General features: G+C 40.8%; 1 protein-coding gene across 1 annotated transcript in view; it reads left to right on the top strand.

Annotated features, from left to right (window-relative positions):
• Window positions 1–16,980, top strand: part of ATRN (attractin) — a 167,837-nt gene that overhangs the window by 130,083 nt on the left and 20,774 nt on the right. The window contains exon 26 of the mRNA XM_063335731.1: window positions 5,489–5,567. Coding sequence (XP_063191801.1) covers window positions 5,489–5,567 — 79 coding nt within the window. The remainder of the gene's footprint in view (window positions 1–5,488; window positions 5,568–16,980) is intronic.

Genomic DNA, 16,980 nt, shown 5'->3' with positions numbered 1-16,980 from the left:
TTTTAAAACAGATACAGAAGAAAAATAGTACCACCTGCCACAAATAAGGTTGGTTATGCCTTGTTAAACCTTGGTGCCGTCTTCAGTAGAAAGATAAGGTCATTAATCTGTAGACCAGATCTGTTGGTTTGCTGTTGGCTGCAGACAGCTGTTTGGCAAAGGCCAACTGTGCAAACCGTGTGCACTCCTTCTGCGCTACGTATGTGTTCCGATTATTTTGAGGCTTAATGTATCAAGGACTTAACAATGTGTCCTATAACTCACCAGCATATTAAAGTTTAGTTGTAAATAGCACTTAAATAGCTTCCAAGTCATCAAAATAATTTGGGGTGTGTTTCTAGTAATCATTGCAGTGTTTTCTGAAATTAAGTGACCTATATATATTAAAGTGCAGTAGTATTGAAGCTGCTGTATATTCTGGCATTTAGAACTGCCGTTTTTTACTAGCAATTCTGATGCTGATAAACGTTGTAGAAGGGTTTAATAGTTGTGCCCTAATCTGCCAGATGGATTTTCTTCTTTCGTTGTGAGAATGCATCGTATCAAAGTGCCGATGAAGTTTTCCAGCCATTTAAAGATGAAAGTGTACTTGTTTGAAGAGCTTTAAGGATACCTGGAGTGGAGAGAATACCCTCTCTGCTATGAAAAGGAGTTTAGGCTACAGAGAAGTGCCACCAGATGGGGTGTTTGGGTTCAGATTGGTGTGTCAGGGTGGGAATACCCTGTGGTATAAAGAGCGCTGAAGGCTTATCAACTAATGATTAACGCATGTGTTGAGGCCAACTGAGGGGAGATTACTTACAACCATGTTCCTCATTTATTGTATTTAAATAATCTAATAAATAATTAAGAATTACTTAAGCTATTTATGAAATAGAATATTGTCCATAAAATGTAAATGTAATTTCTCCCTGTATTGCAATATTTGTGCTGCATAAGCATAAGCTTTTGTAACTTGTGTGGGCTAATGAAAGCTGCATTTGGTAGAACCTGACCCAAATGAGGAGTCGTGTTCAGATTTCCCTGGGATGAAAAAGTCTCCAGGGGTATTAGATGTTTCTAAATTGCTCTCTTTCCTTCCAACCTGGTTTCACATCTGAGTTTTCTGGTTTCCTCTTTTTCTGTTGGAACAATTGAACTGTTCTCAAACTGGACTAATCACTGGCCTTAGAAAAATGGAAATCTAAGAGCTGCTGGTTCAGGTACAGCTACTGGATGTGCTGCGTCACCTGTACGTGATATTTGCAGGACCGCATACAAACCGCACTGGGACATTACAAGCCCAAGAGCATTTCTGTCCCCTTTACCTTCTTTTCAGAGAGATGAGTGAGGAGCGTTGTTTGAGATGGGAGGTGTAGAGAGAAGGCTTGAATGAACACTGGATTTCAGGGATGGAGGAGGCTCTTGGTAGACTATTATTTTTGGAGGAGAGAGAAACAGAAGGAGAAGGTAAAGCAAGTACTGCAGCAAAGGTTTATTTTTAAAGCCATTTGGAAATGGGTGGATATTTGTAGCTGGCAGAGAGATCACTGAGGCTGTCCAGGAGAAAGCAGGGCAGAGCACAGTGTTTGACTAGGACTCTGCCAACCATAGACTTTCACTCCAAATCATTTTCCAGCACGGCTCTTGTTCCACGCAGCTGTTTCTTTCCGCTGCTTCCATATTTACACACTTGCTTTCCAAGAGAAGGTATGGAAAAAAATCTTTTTTAAAGCTACTGACGTGAAGACAGGCCTTTTAAACTTATTTCAGGATGCTTCAGGCTGAATAAACCCAGTAGATAGATCTTGACTGCTCTCTTCCCCCGGGGTTTTCCAGCAGGTGATGGACTGCAGCCCAGCAAGCAGGCGCTGCCTTTTATTCCTCCCCAAGTGCTGCCAAAGGGAGGGAGGGTAGTGCAAGGGGGAAAATATATTTCCTTAGTGACTGTATAGCTTTTGTGGGTATTTGCTGCCTCCTTGTGACGGTACAAAGATGTATGGTGCTGTTCCTCTGAAATACAGGCTACTGTGGCGCCGGAAGGAGTTTTTATTAGTCTTTAATTGTTAGTTCCTCGCTGTGCTTTTCTTCAGAAAGTCTTGGCTGTGGTGCCAGAAGTGAGTCAGGAAAGAGAAACCTGTGAAAGACTCTGGCATGAACCATCTTGTGCAATGTTGCATTTTGGAAAGGGGATTTTAATATAAGGATAAAGGTGATCCTCTGGGTTCTCCTCTCTAGCTTTCTTCTCCAAGGGAGTAAATGAATATGTAAGGAGATGCCGTGTTCAAATCAAACAAAAATAAGTCGTCCGTACCTGACACTTGCAACTCACTGAGGTCACATTTTTCCTAAAAAGTAGCCATCCTCATAGGAGGTCAGCATGTTTTGATGTGTATCTTCAGTTTGGTGTGTAATGTTCCTGGTGCTGTCTGAATGATGCTTGTGAATGGAGCGCATGTGTCTTTTAAGGGTCACCTACAGAAAGGTGGAAATTTCATTCACCTCGCTGGTTGTGCACAGCACAAAGCAGCAGCATCTTTATGCTTGACCTCTCAAGAAACTCCTCCTGAAGGTAAATCTCTCTGAAATGGGTCTTTATAACGCAGAGATGCTAGAGATTGATGCAGCATCTGGCCTTTTTCTTCTGCCCTTAGAACTTCCACCTCCTTTCCCCAGAAAAAAAGGGATATTGAGGAGGTAGACTCAGATAAGCCATGGCAGTGGCTGTTGCCCATAAGCTGCATCTAAAATGCTTTATCCAGAGATGAAACTTCTCACTGGAGCCATGACGTGAATGGGATCATCTGGCAGGGGTTTGTGCTTTGGCAGCCTGTCCTGAGGACTCCTGCAGATGTTTTGAATATTGTTGTTTTCATGGTCAAATTAAGTGTGGAGCCAGGAACACTTTCCCCCGCTGCCTTGAAGATTTTGTTTTATTTCCACCCTCCATTTGTACATTGATGTTAAAATGTTACTGAAAACAAAGCAGACCAAAGATTTAGCTCATGGTCTCAGCTGTGCTGGCTTTGTCTGGATGCATTTTGGATTTTTGCTCTTCAGGGAGCGCTGTCCTCTTTGGACCTCGGAGATGAAGCAAATGTTGCACCTTAGGAAAACTTTAGGTTTCTTTGAGGAAAAGGGAGCTCGAAAGAAGAAAAAAGCATACCCAGGCCACTGAGAAAGTGTGATGGCATTCATGCCGTGGGGAGCTAACAGGAGTCCCAAGACAACTGTGGGCACTCAAAAATGTTGCTAGTCCATCATTCACTTGTGCCTGTTCAGGTGTGGCAAAAGTGAAAATCCATGTAGTCCAAACGTGACCGTGTTCAGGAGAGAAGTACTGTTTCCAGGTGGTATGGACAGTTGGGTATAGCACTTAATATACTGACAGGGAGCTTCGGGAAAGAGAGGGAAAGCTGAAGGTATGAAATCCTCAGTCATCAATAATGCATGTTAGCTTCTTTACCAAAATAGCAATTAAAGATTTAATGTATATGTTTTACTAGTTAATGGGGGCACATTGTTTTTTACTGCAAAAGTCAGTAATAATCCAGTACCTCTCAAAAAGGGAAATAAAATAGCCATTAAAAGTGCTTGTCTAAACTCTGTGTGTGCGCAGAAAAATGGGCAGGCTTTTACGGTGAAATAATGTCAGATTTTAATATTTAGAGAAAATGTGGGGGAAGTGATTTGGAATACATACCTCTTAAAGTGAAAAAGGCCAAACAAATCTCTACATAATCCTGCTTAAATTTATAAAGAAATAGGCACTGTAGGAGTCGTTAAAAGCCATACAGACATTTTAATGCTGAAGTCACACAAGTGCCAATTTTTTAATATCATATACTATATGATAGTAAAACATACTTCTGTGCATAACTAAGCCTGAAAAATATAATCATGTTGCCTGCTGGCCGCTTCTTGAGTGTTTGGTGCCTGATCATACATAGTTTTCATAATACATAGGCTATGGATAGTGATGTGTAATCAGGAACAGGCCCTCCTCCTTTTGTCTCAGAGAATAGTTCCTGCTGTCTATCCTTTTTTTAATGATAGATGTTTCCACGCCTTTGCATTACTCTCTGTTAAAGAATTTGCTGTTGTAAAGCAGGACTCCCAGTTGCTGAAGTGGGGCTTGAAGGACAAAATGTGCGGTCCCTTGCAGCTCACATAAGGCAAACAGCATGGTGTTTATGAAGAGAGGGGAGAATAGGGAATGGGTGCGATGAGATGCCATCCATCATCATAAGCTACGTTTTTTTGGTCAGCAGTGCAACCGTGACTTCATCTCCAAGTAGAAGCTGTCATCATTATCATCATCGGGGTCACGTACATTTGTATGAGTAGGGGGGGAGAGCACAGTGCAAACCACAGCGTTGTCTGGAAATGGGAGGTTTGGGGTTCTGCAAAAAGGATTGATTTTTGAAAGCAGAGCTGAGTTTATATTCAAAGGCAGGGAGTATTGAGCAGTGGTGGTCTTTCTGCCTACCACAGCCTTTCCTGCATGGCTGTGGGTCTCCACTGGGAGGCCCAGAACGGCAAGAACCGAGCCGTGCCCAGAGGCAGGGAGATGGGCACACCAGTTCCCCCATTCAGCAGAAATCCCCACTCAAACACACAGAGCACAGCAGTTGGTATAAATAGTGCGCTTTAGGAAATAACTCATCTATTGTGGCTAATTTTCCTTTAAGCACACTTTAAATACACACTAGAGCATGGGGAAGGAGGTTTGAAGGTACTTTCTCTTACCCATCAGTGCAGTACTTGAGAGGCATTTACTGGGGTTCAGCTATACAAAAGGAAAAAATTAAATGTTAGAAAGCTTATGTGCCTTGAAGTTGCTCATTAAGTATTCAGAGTGATAAGATCATAACTGTCAATAAAGTTGGCTTTTATTATTATAACTGCTTTTTATTATATCTGCTTCTTTGCATTTTCCCTAGAAGTTGATAAATCTGTTCATCCTTTTCTCCTCTTTAGGTTTAAGAAAAGCAATGTAGATTTGGGGAAATCAAGAAATGCCTATAGTTCTGCAATAGCCAGTTAAAAAGAATCCAACTACTGTACACTTTATCTTATTTTTTGTAATTTGGAAAAGAAAAAATAATCCATTTTCTCTGCTTCTTTCAAGGCTTTTCTTTTTTGGGTCATCCTCTCACTTTTAAGTATCTCCAAATGTAGTCAATACTGGCCTTTCCAATTCGATTAAATCTTTTTGCCTTACTGTTCTGATTTCCCGGTCAAAATTGGTGCATGTCGTATAAGGAGGTCAAATAGGTAACTTTGGAACAACAGTTTTCTCTGCAAGTAGACGTACATCATTCCTCACCAGGTGTCGTGAGCACTGAACTGTGCAAAATACTTTGCACTGCTGTATTATCTTTCATCAAAGTACCCCTAAGTATTATATGAACTTTTAGTCTAGTTTTTTTGATTTGCTAGAGTTTTTCAGCTGCCGTTATGTTATGAACAAGGACAATAAGATACTTTTATTTTTTTTCCTTTACAGTTGTTTCCTGTCTTTGCTCCTGGTGGCAGCTGTGGTTTGGAAGATTAAACAAAGTTGCTGGGCATCGCGACGAAGAGAGGTTAAAATGACAAAATTGAATTCTATCTCTTAAATGACTTTTTTATAGTTGTTCCCATTTGTATTTATTCACATATGCATAGCATTAACCTTCAGTTAAGGATAAGCTCCACTAATCTATAAATGCTTCTGTTTGGGGATTTATAATAGTGTACTTTCGACTACAGTTTCAGTGACAAATGGTGCTATTTTAGTATCCTGATGCTGCAGTTTCCGTGAAGCACAAAAAAATAGGGGTGAATGTCCTATGTTGCCAGAACTCGGGTTCTAGACAGCATAGGTACAAAAACCCCGCAAATTAGGAGGTTCTTTACATCTGTTTTGAAAGAGGAAGTTTCTGCACTGAAGCTCTGAACCACATTACCTCCCACTTTAATCTGTTAAAAAAAAAAAGGCTAATCCCCATTTTCAAAACAAAAGCTTATCTGAATGGTTTGGGGTTGTTCTGGCTTTTTTTTCCCTGGAACATAGTAACATAAGAGAAAGGTGAGAGAAGCCACCCACTATTTGAAAGCTGTAGTGTACTACTTAAAAAAGGAACTTTTAGTGCTAGAGCTTTCTCTTCTTCACCTAGACGTGGACCATACTAGCTTCCCAACTTATTCTTGTTTGCAGCATATAAAAAAATTGTGCTGTAACCCCTCCAAATACCATTCCTCCTTGTTTGTCCCTGATGCCTGTGTTTACTTTTTCTTTCCACCACCCTTTTTTCCCGCTTCTCAAATGAAGCTATAATGTCACGTTACACCCTAAGCAAGCAGGGTAGCTGAGGTAGGATCGCCAACATGTTCTCACTCAATAGCATAAAGAATGTGTACTTATTTCTAATTTTTAAGCATAAATGCAGAAGCGTGTAGTAGAGCTGTGTAGAGGAGCAAGTTCTGTGTGCTGCAGGGCAGACGACTGCAGGTTCCTGGGGTTTTCTTGCTGTGGTAAGCACTAAAACTGTGGAAGGCAGAGCTCTGTCAGAGGTTAGTCCAGGCTGTGCCTGGGATTATTTGTAGGAGCTTTTTCTTGTGCAATCTGTTTACTTGTGTGCAAAATGAGAGAAGCCAGACTTTATTCAAGTGAGTCCCTGTGTGCTTTCTGTATGTAGGTGTCTGTACATTGTCACCCAAGACCAGATATCCTTTCCTAGAGGAGTGAGGTGTGTTTCTCTTCTGCTTTTGGATTTTAGGGTTAAATCTGCCCATTCCTATAGATTTTCCTCTCAGCTGTCCTGCTGGTATGAAGCTCTTGGCAGCTGTAGGCACCCAGCCATGTAACTGTTCTATTCAAAAGTGTTTTATTCATACGGAGTAGTTGATCAAGAGTATTCTGGGGATTAATTTTTACAGTGATGAAATTCTGTGCTAGTGCCCATTTCTTGCATGTCTTCGAAGTAATCTGTATCTAGTTGTACTTTGCAGTGCAGTAGTGGGAATAGTAGAAATTTATTCAATCTGAGGGTCTCCTTATAATAAAGCTGGATGATGTCTGTTAACTCTTTTCCTCTTCTTCCTCTTTCTGCTTCAGATGTTTTTGCTCTTACTAGTGAACTCAAATGCATAATATAATCAGTGGTTTTCAAACAGATAACCCTTAATCTTTGAAATAATTTAAGTCTTTGAGCTTTTCTGTATTCTCCGAAGGTAGATAAATTTTGACTAGGGTGGCTGGTTTTTTCCTTCTCACTTTCTTGGCAAGAAGGTAAGCTGGAGTCAGCATAACATTCCCTGTTGGCTCCTGAGGTTAAATGTTATCTAGGAATGTATAAGGAATATAGACTGAGAAGTAAATACTGCGCTTTGGAGCTCAGTTAAAATATTTTAGCAGTGGCCTAGACGAAAAATGTCTCTATAAATTACTTTTCAGGCTGATGCATGTTTTAAGGAAAACAGCTGGACTACTAGCAACGTATTGGCGTGTTTTAGTCTTAAATTCAGTTTACATATGTGGCTATTTGACAGGCAGTTCATCAGTGTGTTTGTTTCGTGGCAGATTCCTGTCTTTTGCTGTTATTTGTCTTGCTCCGTCTTTACATCTAGTGACTCTATCTTGCAGTTCATAGATCTCTGCTATTCCATTCCTCTTTTCTTAGAAATACTTGTAGAACTTGAGGAAACTCTTTTAAATCTTCACTGTGCCATTATTAAATGGCATTACATTAATATATTATAAATATATTTATATTATTATTAATATATTAATAAAGACTGTCTCCAGAAACAAAAGGCTGCCTAAAAATTCTCTTGACTTTCTAGTATTATCTAAGGTGATTTTATAGCTTGCCAGGATTTTTTTATATGGACTCTCAATAAATCCTAGCAAGGCTCTCTTTAAACATTAGTAGTTAAAATAATGATTAATAGCAATTTGCTATACTGGAATTTTTAAGTGTACACAAGCCTACCCCTCTGTTCTGAGGATGTTTCTGAAGCATGTGATTTTTAGATTTGCCATTCTTCCTTTCTTTTGGAGGTGGCTGTTCTCTGGTTTTCTCCATTACCCTTAACAGGAGTCTTGGATCACAGAGTTTGCAGGCTGGACTGGGAAAAACAGATTTCATTTTACCAGTTTTTTTCTCTCTATAAACTGCTGACACAGTTGATGGAGACCACCTCCTCTACCTCCTTCCCCCATATTACGATTTAGAGGCTAGTTGAAAGGAGAGGTGATTAAGCAGCAGTGGCAGGACACCCAATTCAGACAGCATATTGTAAGCTTTAAGTTAATACATGCTGCAGCCCTGGAGGAATATATTTCTCTGGTTTGGGCTATGTTCGTAGAAGTAGTCAAGTTACAGTCGCCTGTCTCCCATGGGTTGCGCTGTGGTAATTCTGTGCTCGTTCTCTAATCTTAACCAAAAAGTAAGTAAAATATAATGCAATCTGCAGGTAATTCCCAGCTATCAATCACTTCTGCTTCCAATATAAGCATTGCAAGTGCCTAACTTATCACAGTGCAGAGTGAAAAGCAGATAGCTGAAGCTTAATCTGAGATATGTATAGGGCAGGAAAAGGAGTGTGTTGAAAGGTCTAGTAGTCAAAATTATTTAGACAATATTGCTTGGAAAATGTGCTGGGAGAAGTTGCGCGGCTGTGCTTGGTGTATCAGGTTAATGGAACAGAGAAGCATCATTTGCTAAACTAAATTTGCATTACTCCATACTGAGAAAGCAGTGTACCACAAATCCAAAATCTACATCAGGATCTTGTAAAATATATAGGATTCTCTTGACTTCCTTTTTTTCCTTTCTGCAGCTAATCCTCTTTGAGCAGCTGCTTGCACATGTCGGTGCTCATGTTCTTCAGCCTTCTGACTAAAGGATCTTTTGGGTGTGCAAACATGGTGTATCAAATGTATAGTTGTTGGAAAATGAGTTTGGAGCACTGAGCAAAAGTTCAGGCCTTGCAGAGTATAAAACTTGACCTGAAGTAAAAATGGGAACGATTTGTGTCATATCAGGCATGGAGGAGATGGGATTGTAAATTGTGTGTTTATTCCCTCTCCAGTGAGCAGCAAATTTAAGTATCTTCAGACATCTTAAAGAGGGAAAATGGAAATAAAAAGGCAGCTTTTATAGGAGGCTTAGGATGAGGTGAATGACATTAGGAAACAGGGATAGGAAACCTTTCTATCTTGTCTCTAGAAAATGACACGTTAAATGTATCAAGCTGGTAATAGAGAATAATGCACAAAATACGAGAGTGGCATTAGAAATTTAATATGCCCGTCTGCTGTCATGAATTTTCTGTCCTATTGTTTCATTTTAGCATCCAGATCCTATTCTCTTCACCCTCAGTCTGCTGCTTCTCCTCCACTTTGAGCAAGAAATAGCTCCTCTTAACATTTCCAGCAAATGGAGCGTGGATAGTGATTTGGCCGACCCAGAGTAACTGTCTGCGTGAGGGTCAGCTGGATCACTCTCCGTGCCCTGTTGGGATGTGTTGGGAGCATCAGCACCAAGTACATACGGAGATAACTAAATTTGTGTGTCTAGAGCCCAGTTAAACCCTTAACATACATAAAATTGTCTACATTTCACCTCCTTTCTTGCCAAGACTGTCCAGGACTGAACTCAGTGTGCACTGCCCAACTTACTCAGGGTGGGTTTTGTGTGTTGATTTACTGCGGGGATTATCCTTTTCCTTCCTGACCTCGTTGCTGAAACCTCTTTCCCCTCCCAAGTGTATTCAGAATGTAGCAGTGCTGCTTTTTTCACTGGCACCTTCCACTGTAACATCCGTGAGCACTGAATACCGTGTAGGCAGGTGGATTTCTGTATTCACTTTTACAGCAAAGACTGTCCAAGGGATGTGTGCCGTGTGTTATTTATTGCCCTGCCTTCATTTTCTTCCCCTTCCCGCTCTCGCCTGTTAGTATTTCATTTATCTCTTATATCTTCTCTCTTAGACTGTGATTTAGGGTATCCTTTGTCAAAGAAAGGGATTCAGGACTGGAGTGTTTTCAAACTGTAACTGTAGATCAGAATCTTCATTGCTGTGTAGAGTCTCCGGTGGTGTCTTGGAAGGATCTGGTATTGGCCTTATACAGGAATAGTAAAAGGTCAGGCTGCAAATGTTGCTAAATTTGGGCAGTCACGGGTCCTTTGGAGGGCTTGTAAGAAATTTTGCTGCTGTATTCTCCAAGCTCCCAGCAGTCGTTTGGCATGTGGACCTTCTTGTTTGATAGCACCATCCGTGCTATTCAGTCTCTGTCGGCTGAGAAGAAAATATTAACTTGTAGTTGGTTTAGTTTTTAGAGGAAACACAAATTGAAGGAGTGAGAAATCATGGCAAGCAGGTAACTTCTACGGAGGTCTAGATTACGTGGTCAACACGTAACCAAAACGTGGTCAGTTGTCTCGTCAGGGTGAAATGTAAACCTGTGTATGTATTTTTTTAAACAGTTAGGTAGGTTTACTTCCCAGAATGCCTGTTCCCTGGAAAATAGACTGAAATGTTGGTGGCCGTGGTGAATTAACTGTACGTGAACTCCCAGTTCCTATGTTTATAAGTGGAGTGATAAAATAAGAGCATAGTGTTAGTATTGTGTTTAACCGGTTATTGGAATACTGTGTCCACTCTGATCTCCGCAATGTCTTGGGTGTTGCAGATGGCACAGAGCAATGCTGCAAGATGAATTTGTTATCTGGAAGATAAGCGAGAGACTAAAGCATCACAAATTGCTCATTTTATCCAAGGAAGAACATACTGAGATTAGATGCTGTGAGTCTGTCTGTGAAAAGGAATCATAGAAGATTCATGATGAGATGAGGGTCTTCTAAACAATCAGCCAAAGGCATAACACCCAGTGTCTGCATCTGGGGGTAAAAAAAAGTCAAAAGCTGTTTTGCTTTTCTCCTCTTTTTAATGGTGAGAGTAGCAATGCCAAAAATTTGATTTATTTTTTTTAGAAATATGGCTCTCGGATCAGAATTTGAATGCTTTTGGAAGGATCTTTTCTAGGTCAATCTGAGTCACATCCTTGTGGAAATCACATGGTGCGGTTCGGTGGCTCGTACTATGCAGGAGGTCAGATCAAATAACTGTAACTTTTTCCGCTACCCCTAAATTTAAAATCTATGAATGGGAACCACCTCATAGTGCCTGTAGGCTTTTTCCAAAATACAAATGCTGTGTGCTCTCTGCAGTGATCTATGTGGCTTTGGTCACCAGCTGAAGGAAATTATAGCAGAAATGAGATGCCCTGAAGAGGAGAAACATCCCAAAATATTAATGTTGACAAGAGATTCCAGATCAGGGGGAAACTGATGGTCTGCTTTTGTTTAAACATGCTACTGTCACTTCTGTGCCTAATTGAGCTCGTCGCTGGTTGAACTTGCAGATGGCCAGTTACAGCTGACCATTTGTAGCTTTAATATGTCCATGTAGGACACCATCATACCAGGTGTTGGTATCCAACCGAGCTCTTCTCGTGTAGTCTTTAGTGGTGTTTCCACTGGAGAATTTAATTGGTTTTAGAATATCCCAAAAAAGAAATGTGGGCCAGTATTTGCAATGATGAAGCTAGACTATCGAGTCAGTCTTGTTTAAAAAAAACAAACCCACAACTGCAGGTATATTGAAGCTGTTGTCATTTCAGACTCCCGGCTCTCTGTCTGATGATAGGAATCAGTGGTACAGGTATCTAATTTAGTTATTTGGAAAAATCAGGGAGAGAAGCAGTATTGTGTAATTATGCTAGAAGAGCTCTAGTCAATCAAAGGTGCACTCTGCTATTGTGTAATTATCTGGTATTGGTATATATTTTAGTCTGCATGGACTATATACTTCTGGTCTTTTAAAAAGAAATGATATCTTATTCTTCTTATTAAAGGTCAGGTTTTCTGTGCCCTCCTACGGGGCATGATTATGATGAATAACTTATCTTAATCAGCCCTGAATTAAATATCTTCTGTCATTTCAGCATGAGGCAACTTCCCAGCAGCTTTGCTTTCTGGTTTGTTATAGTTTTGAAGTGTGGAAATGCCTGTTGAGAAGCATTTGAACATTAATTCTCTCCTCCTCTCTCTTTCAACATAGCCTGCAAAGTCAGTTACAAAACTAATTAGCTAACATGAATATGTGCACTGCTCTAGGGGCTTAAAAACTTAATTTTCAGTGATGATGGAAGTGTCAGAGAAAATTGTTTGTTTGTTGACTTACGTGGTAGTTAATGTAATTGTAGCTAAATGCTTTAAATCACTTATTTCTGAGACAATGTGGCTCACGTTCGTGGAATATTTATATCTTATATGTTTGTTTCTTTGCTGATGCTCCTTTTTATTTTGGAGTAGGTAATTCCATTGACTTCTCCCCTTTCCCCCAAGGTCAACAAGTAACTATAAGGTAAAGCAAAGGTTCCCACACCAAGATATATATGTTACTTCAAAGTAACGCACAGTGCTGTCTGAGCACCCGTCATTGCTGGCCATGTAGACATGCAGCTCCATCTAGCTGCTGTTGCCACCACCTCTGGGAAGGACACCTTTTCCAAAGGCCCTTGGGAACCCCAGGAGGTTGGTGTCCCCTTCCCATGCTGGCTGGGAGCAACCTGCGAGTTGCAGTTTTGGCAGATGTCATTACGGGAGAGCTCTGGGACGAGTACTCAAGACAAGGTTTTCTAAGTTAGTCGTACAGGGGTGCCTGGAAATAGGTGGTTGATAGTTTATGTGCATAAGCAAATATGTGTCTGTGCACAAATGGGACGAGCCACCTTCTGAATTCACGTGAAGCTCTTACAGCAATTCAAGATGTGCAGGAATAAGCTCCAAATGCCTGTCTACCAGTGCAACCACTCTACCCAGTATGTTTTAGAAGGACAGGAGTGCTCTTCATCCTCTGACCTCAACAAAATCACTGTGACTTCAGTTAGCAAGTGATCAAGTTGGAGCTAATAAGACTTGCTGGGGGAATTTTCTTACCCTTTCCAGCAACACCTTTAGATATTTGATTAGATTGTGTGGTTTATATGTTGTGCGGAGCCTTGGGGGGAACACGTAAGAGGACTGACACGCTTTAATAACTTTGCAGAACTGATGCTGTTTAAAACTGCTCAGGAAGAAGACGACAACTTTGTTCTGTTTCCTTATCACCTTCTGTTTAGCCTTGGTCCGAAGGGGGTGACTGGGGTTTCTGAATCCACATTGGAGAATAGCATCTTTACACTCTGCGTGGTAGAACTGCACACTTCAGCTCCATACAGGAAAATTCCAAATATTCTATTCTGTCCCCAAATCTTTTTTTTTTTTTTTCCTAAATGTCTTAAGAAGAGTACGAATCAGTTTGTTCCCTTATCTTCTTTATCTTTCTTCTCTTTCTGTGACGCTGGAACTACTACTTTCTTTAGACTCGCTGCTGTTTGTGGGGTCTCTGGGGTTTGGCCCATCGGACCAGTTAATCTTTGCAATACAGGCAGGGTAGTGGTTCAAAACACACAACTGATTTCAGTGTATTTTGTTTTTTAAAGTTGGTGGACGGCATGGAGAACACAGCACAGCTGCTGATTTTCCTTGTTTGTAACAGAGTGGAGCTTGATTTTTTTCGTGGTGGTACAGAAACATGGCAGTAGAGACCCGGTTCAGAAGCAGGAGCCTTATTGTAACCTCAGCTTTAGAGCACCATCCCAAACTCATTGCAGACTCAAAGGGTGTAATATGAATCCTCAAAGGATGACCTTTAATTGTACTTTTCTCATCAAAGTAAAGGAACATGTAGCTTGTTCTGTTGAAGTATCTTCAGTAAAAGTTCCTCTAAAACCAAAATGTTATCTCCTGAGGATAAAACAACAAGCTATAGGTCCAGAAGGATCTGAATTTCAGAAATACTTTGAGGGATTAGGTTTACAGATTTCCTAGAAAAAAAAAAAAAACAACAACTGTTGATAAGACTATTGCTCTTTTCTGGCTCCCCTTTTTAAAGTTCACCTTGTTCAACCGTAGACTGGTGTAATGGTACCAGACATTCCTGCTGATACCCTCCCTGAATACGTCCAGTCTGCTGGAAATAACTTTGCTCCCTTTCCTGCTTGCTTCTCTTTTACTCTACCTTAAAATGAAAGCTCATCCGTGCCTGTTGTTCACTTAGCATAGCCATGTTTTTTTTCCTCGAGTTTCTACTTTTTTCCTTTTCGTCTCTGTTGAAAATGGCGATGAAATACTCATGTAAAAACTTGAGTTTATTACAAGTTCCAGATAGCTCTTTTTGCTTAGCTTTTTTTTTAAAGCCATTCTTTATAAGGAGCAAATAAGATCCAAAACGTGTGGCTTTCTTCTGGCAAAACTGACATCCTTTCATGGCTGAAAATATCAGAGTCCCGTCCCAAAAGGTACTGTAGCCCTGTGCTCATAAAAGAGACTCTGCAGGGGGCAATTGCTGAGATGGATGGTAGCAGGATGGTTGTACAGAGACCGGTGACTGCTTTATTATCGTGAATAAAATGTTCAGGCTTTTCTTGTCAGAAAACACAGCATAGGTTATATTAGTCAATTAACCTGGTAACCCGAATAGCTGTTTTTCTTCCGTGTGAGAGCCTGTGCTACTGCATGAAAAGGTTTTCCTCCGTTCCTCTGGCGGTTTTTCTCCCATCAGTAACACACTCTTCATTTTGGATTATCCATTACTCAACGTGTTTGACTTTAAAGAATCACTGGTATAAAACACTACATTTGTGCACCATTTGCTCCTGGATCTGCACCTCTAGTCCTGGGCACTATGAGATGAGCAACCTCGGTGGTCCCCCGTCCTCCCTGCTGTTTTTCTCCTCCACTGCAGACCTTCTGTCGAGCTTGTTTATTGTCGGGTTCTCTTAGTGCCTCGTTGCACCAAAACCTTCAGGCATTGTTTCAACCCTGCCCATTCTGCAATTGCTTTTACTTCTTTTTTTTTTTGTTTGTTTTGGAGTTTTTCAACTGGTGGTGGAAAGAAACCCCAAACCAATGCAAATGAAAGTTGTGCAGGTTCTCACAGTTTGCAGTTACTTAAATATTAAAGGCCAATGGTGTGTTCCAACACACACTTTTTGATGTGTTTTTATTGTAAGCCTGTCAAACATTTTGCCTTTAAAATCCTCTTCAGACCTAAGTGATTTAAAATATTCCCAGGTTGTCCTATTAATTGTGTGATCTAGAAACCAAAGCTTTACTTGAAAGAGTACTGAGGTTCATTATTTTAAATCTCAGAAAGCCAATCACAGGGAGTGAGGGTAAGCCAAGTTCTGGGGTATCCTGATATTAACTGCTGTTGATTTCTAATTACATGCTCAACATCTTGGCTAGGGAAATGCCACAATTTCACCCTTACAACATAATACAATCTTTTAATTAAAATTTTGACACACCAAACAAATATCGAAGGATATATACGTGCACAGGTTAAACATGCACAGTGCATGCCTTGGGGGAAAGAGTGACGTTCTGGTTACAGAGCAATTATTTCTCAAATGTATTCTTAATTTGAGGTGAGAATTGGTTTTATAGCGTGACTTGTGCTACACCAGAAGCTGGTGTTAGGAAAAGGATGTTCTGCCTAAGGCCTTTCCTGCTTTGGTTGCAGCTTGGACTTTTGGTTTTACCTGGTTTGGCCACCGTTATGCGGAGAGTCAGATGGCTTTGGGACAACCCCAGAAGCGATGGCTTTCCTTGGCCAGTTCAGCAAATGAAGGCAGTAATACCGCTGTCGGCATTGCTTTTCCCATTGCTCGTGTTGTAGCACTCAAGAGGCATCTCTGCCTTCACAGCGCTGCTCAGGGGTTTATTTCTTGAAGCTACTATTGACTTCAGTAGGAGTCGTGTTGTCAAATTGCACATTTTCTGGAGTAAACTAAACTTCCTTCAAAGAGCTAATAGCTTTTAGTTTGTAAGTCTCTTGGACATCTTCATCAGGACAGCTTGTTCTTTGATTTTATAGCCATTAAACAAAGCGCTTTATGATAGCTGAAGGGGACAATTGCAGGAACAACAACCCAGCAATCTGTTTCACACTTGCTTTAGTCTGCAATCTGCTGGTGTGCTTTAAATATTCGAAAACTCCTCGTGTTCTTTTACCCAAGTGTGAGTTACACACAAGTTTGCTTGCAAATGCTTAGTACAGCTCCATTTGTGTGAATTTGTTGGGTTTTTTTGCTTTGTGACAGTATCTACAATCTGCTCCGAAATGCGTATTTTTTTTTAACCTTTTTTTTTTTTTTCTTTCAGGAGGTAAGCAAAATTTTGCCACTTGCCTTCTATGGCAGTGAAATTTTGTATTTTTTTTTTTTAATGAGACTGAGAACCATACAAGCTTATATACCCCCCCCCAAGCTTAGTTGCATCGCCCATCATGCCTTCCTGCCACCTTGCCTGAGCCCCAATCTCACAGAGACAGCCTTCCGGTTTTCTGCACAAAAAAACCCCACCCAAAACTAAAAGATACCATGGCAAAGAGAAGCCCATAGAAAGTTTATGAGTTCAAGAAAATGGTAATGTAATTAGTTTTGTCCAAACGAACTGCACGCTGGATAGCAGCATCTTCCTTTCGCCTGTGTGCTGTGTCCCCCGCTGCTGTGCTGGATGGGGGTTATTCAAGGCACGATGCGTTTTGTGGTGTTTCCTTTAGCGCTTTTTGAGTGCTGTGAATGATCAGTTAGGGCTTGGGCTTGTCAAATTGCCCGGAATTAATGGGGAAATGCGGAGGTTGGTGGTGGTGGGAAGTATAGAGGGCATTTGGTGGTGCCTCAGTCTAGTTTAAAAGTAGAGTATAACTACTATTGCTGCAGCTAAGTAATAATGCTGAATGTATAAAGCCATGTACAAGTGGTTTAGGCAGTTGCAGCGCTTAAAGGCAAGACTGCTGGTTTTTTACGTGCTATACAAAGCGTGTGCCTCTTCCCTTATTAAATAGGGGCAGCAAGTCACATCAGACCCATTGCTTCTGGGAATTAGGGTTATGGCT

The sequence above is a fragment of the Chroicocephalus ridibundus genome, chromosome 5 (assembly GCF_963924245.1).
Source record: "Chroicocephalus ridibundus chromosome 5, bChrRid1.1, whole genome shotgun sequence".
NCBI classification, from domain to species: Eukaryota; Metazoa; Chordata; class Aves; order Charadriiformes; family Laridae; genus Chroicocephalus; species Chroicocephalus ridibundus.
Note: the sequence above shows the minus strand (reverse complement) of the source record. Positions and strands in the feature narration are given on the sequence as shown.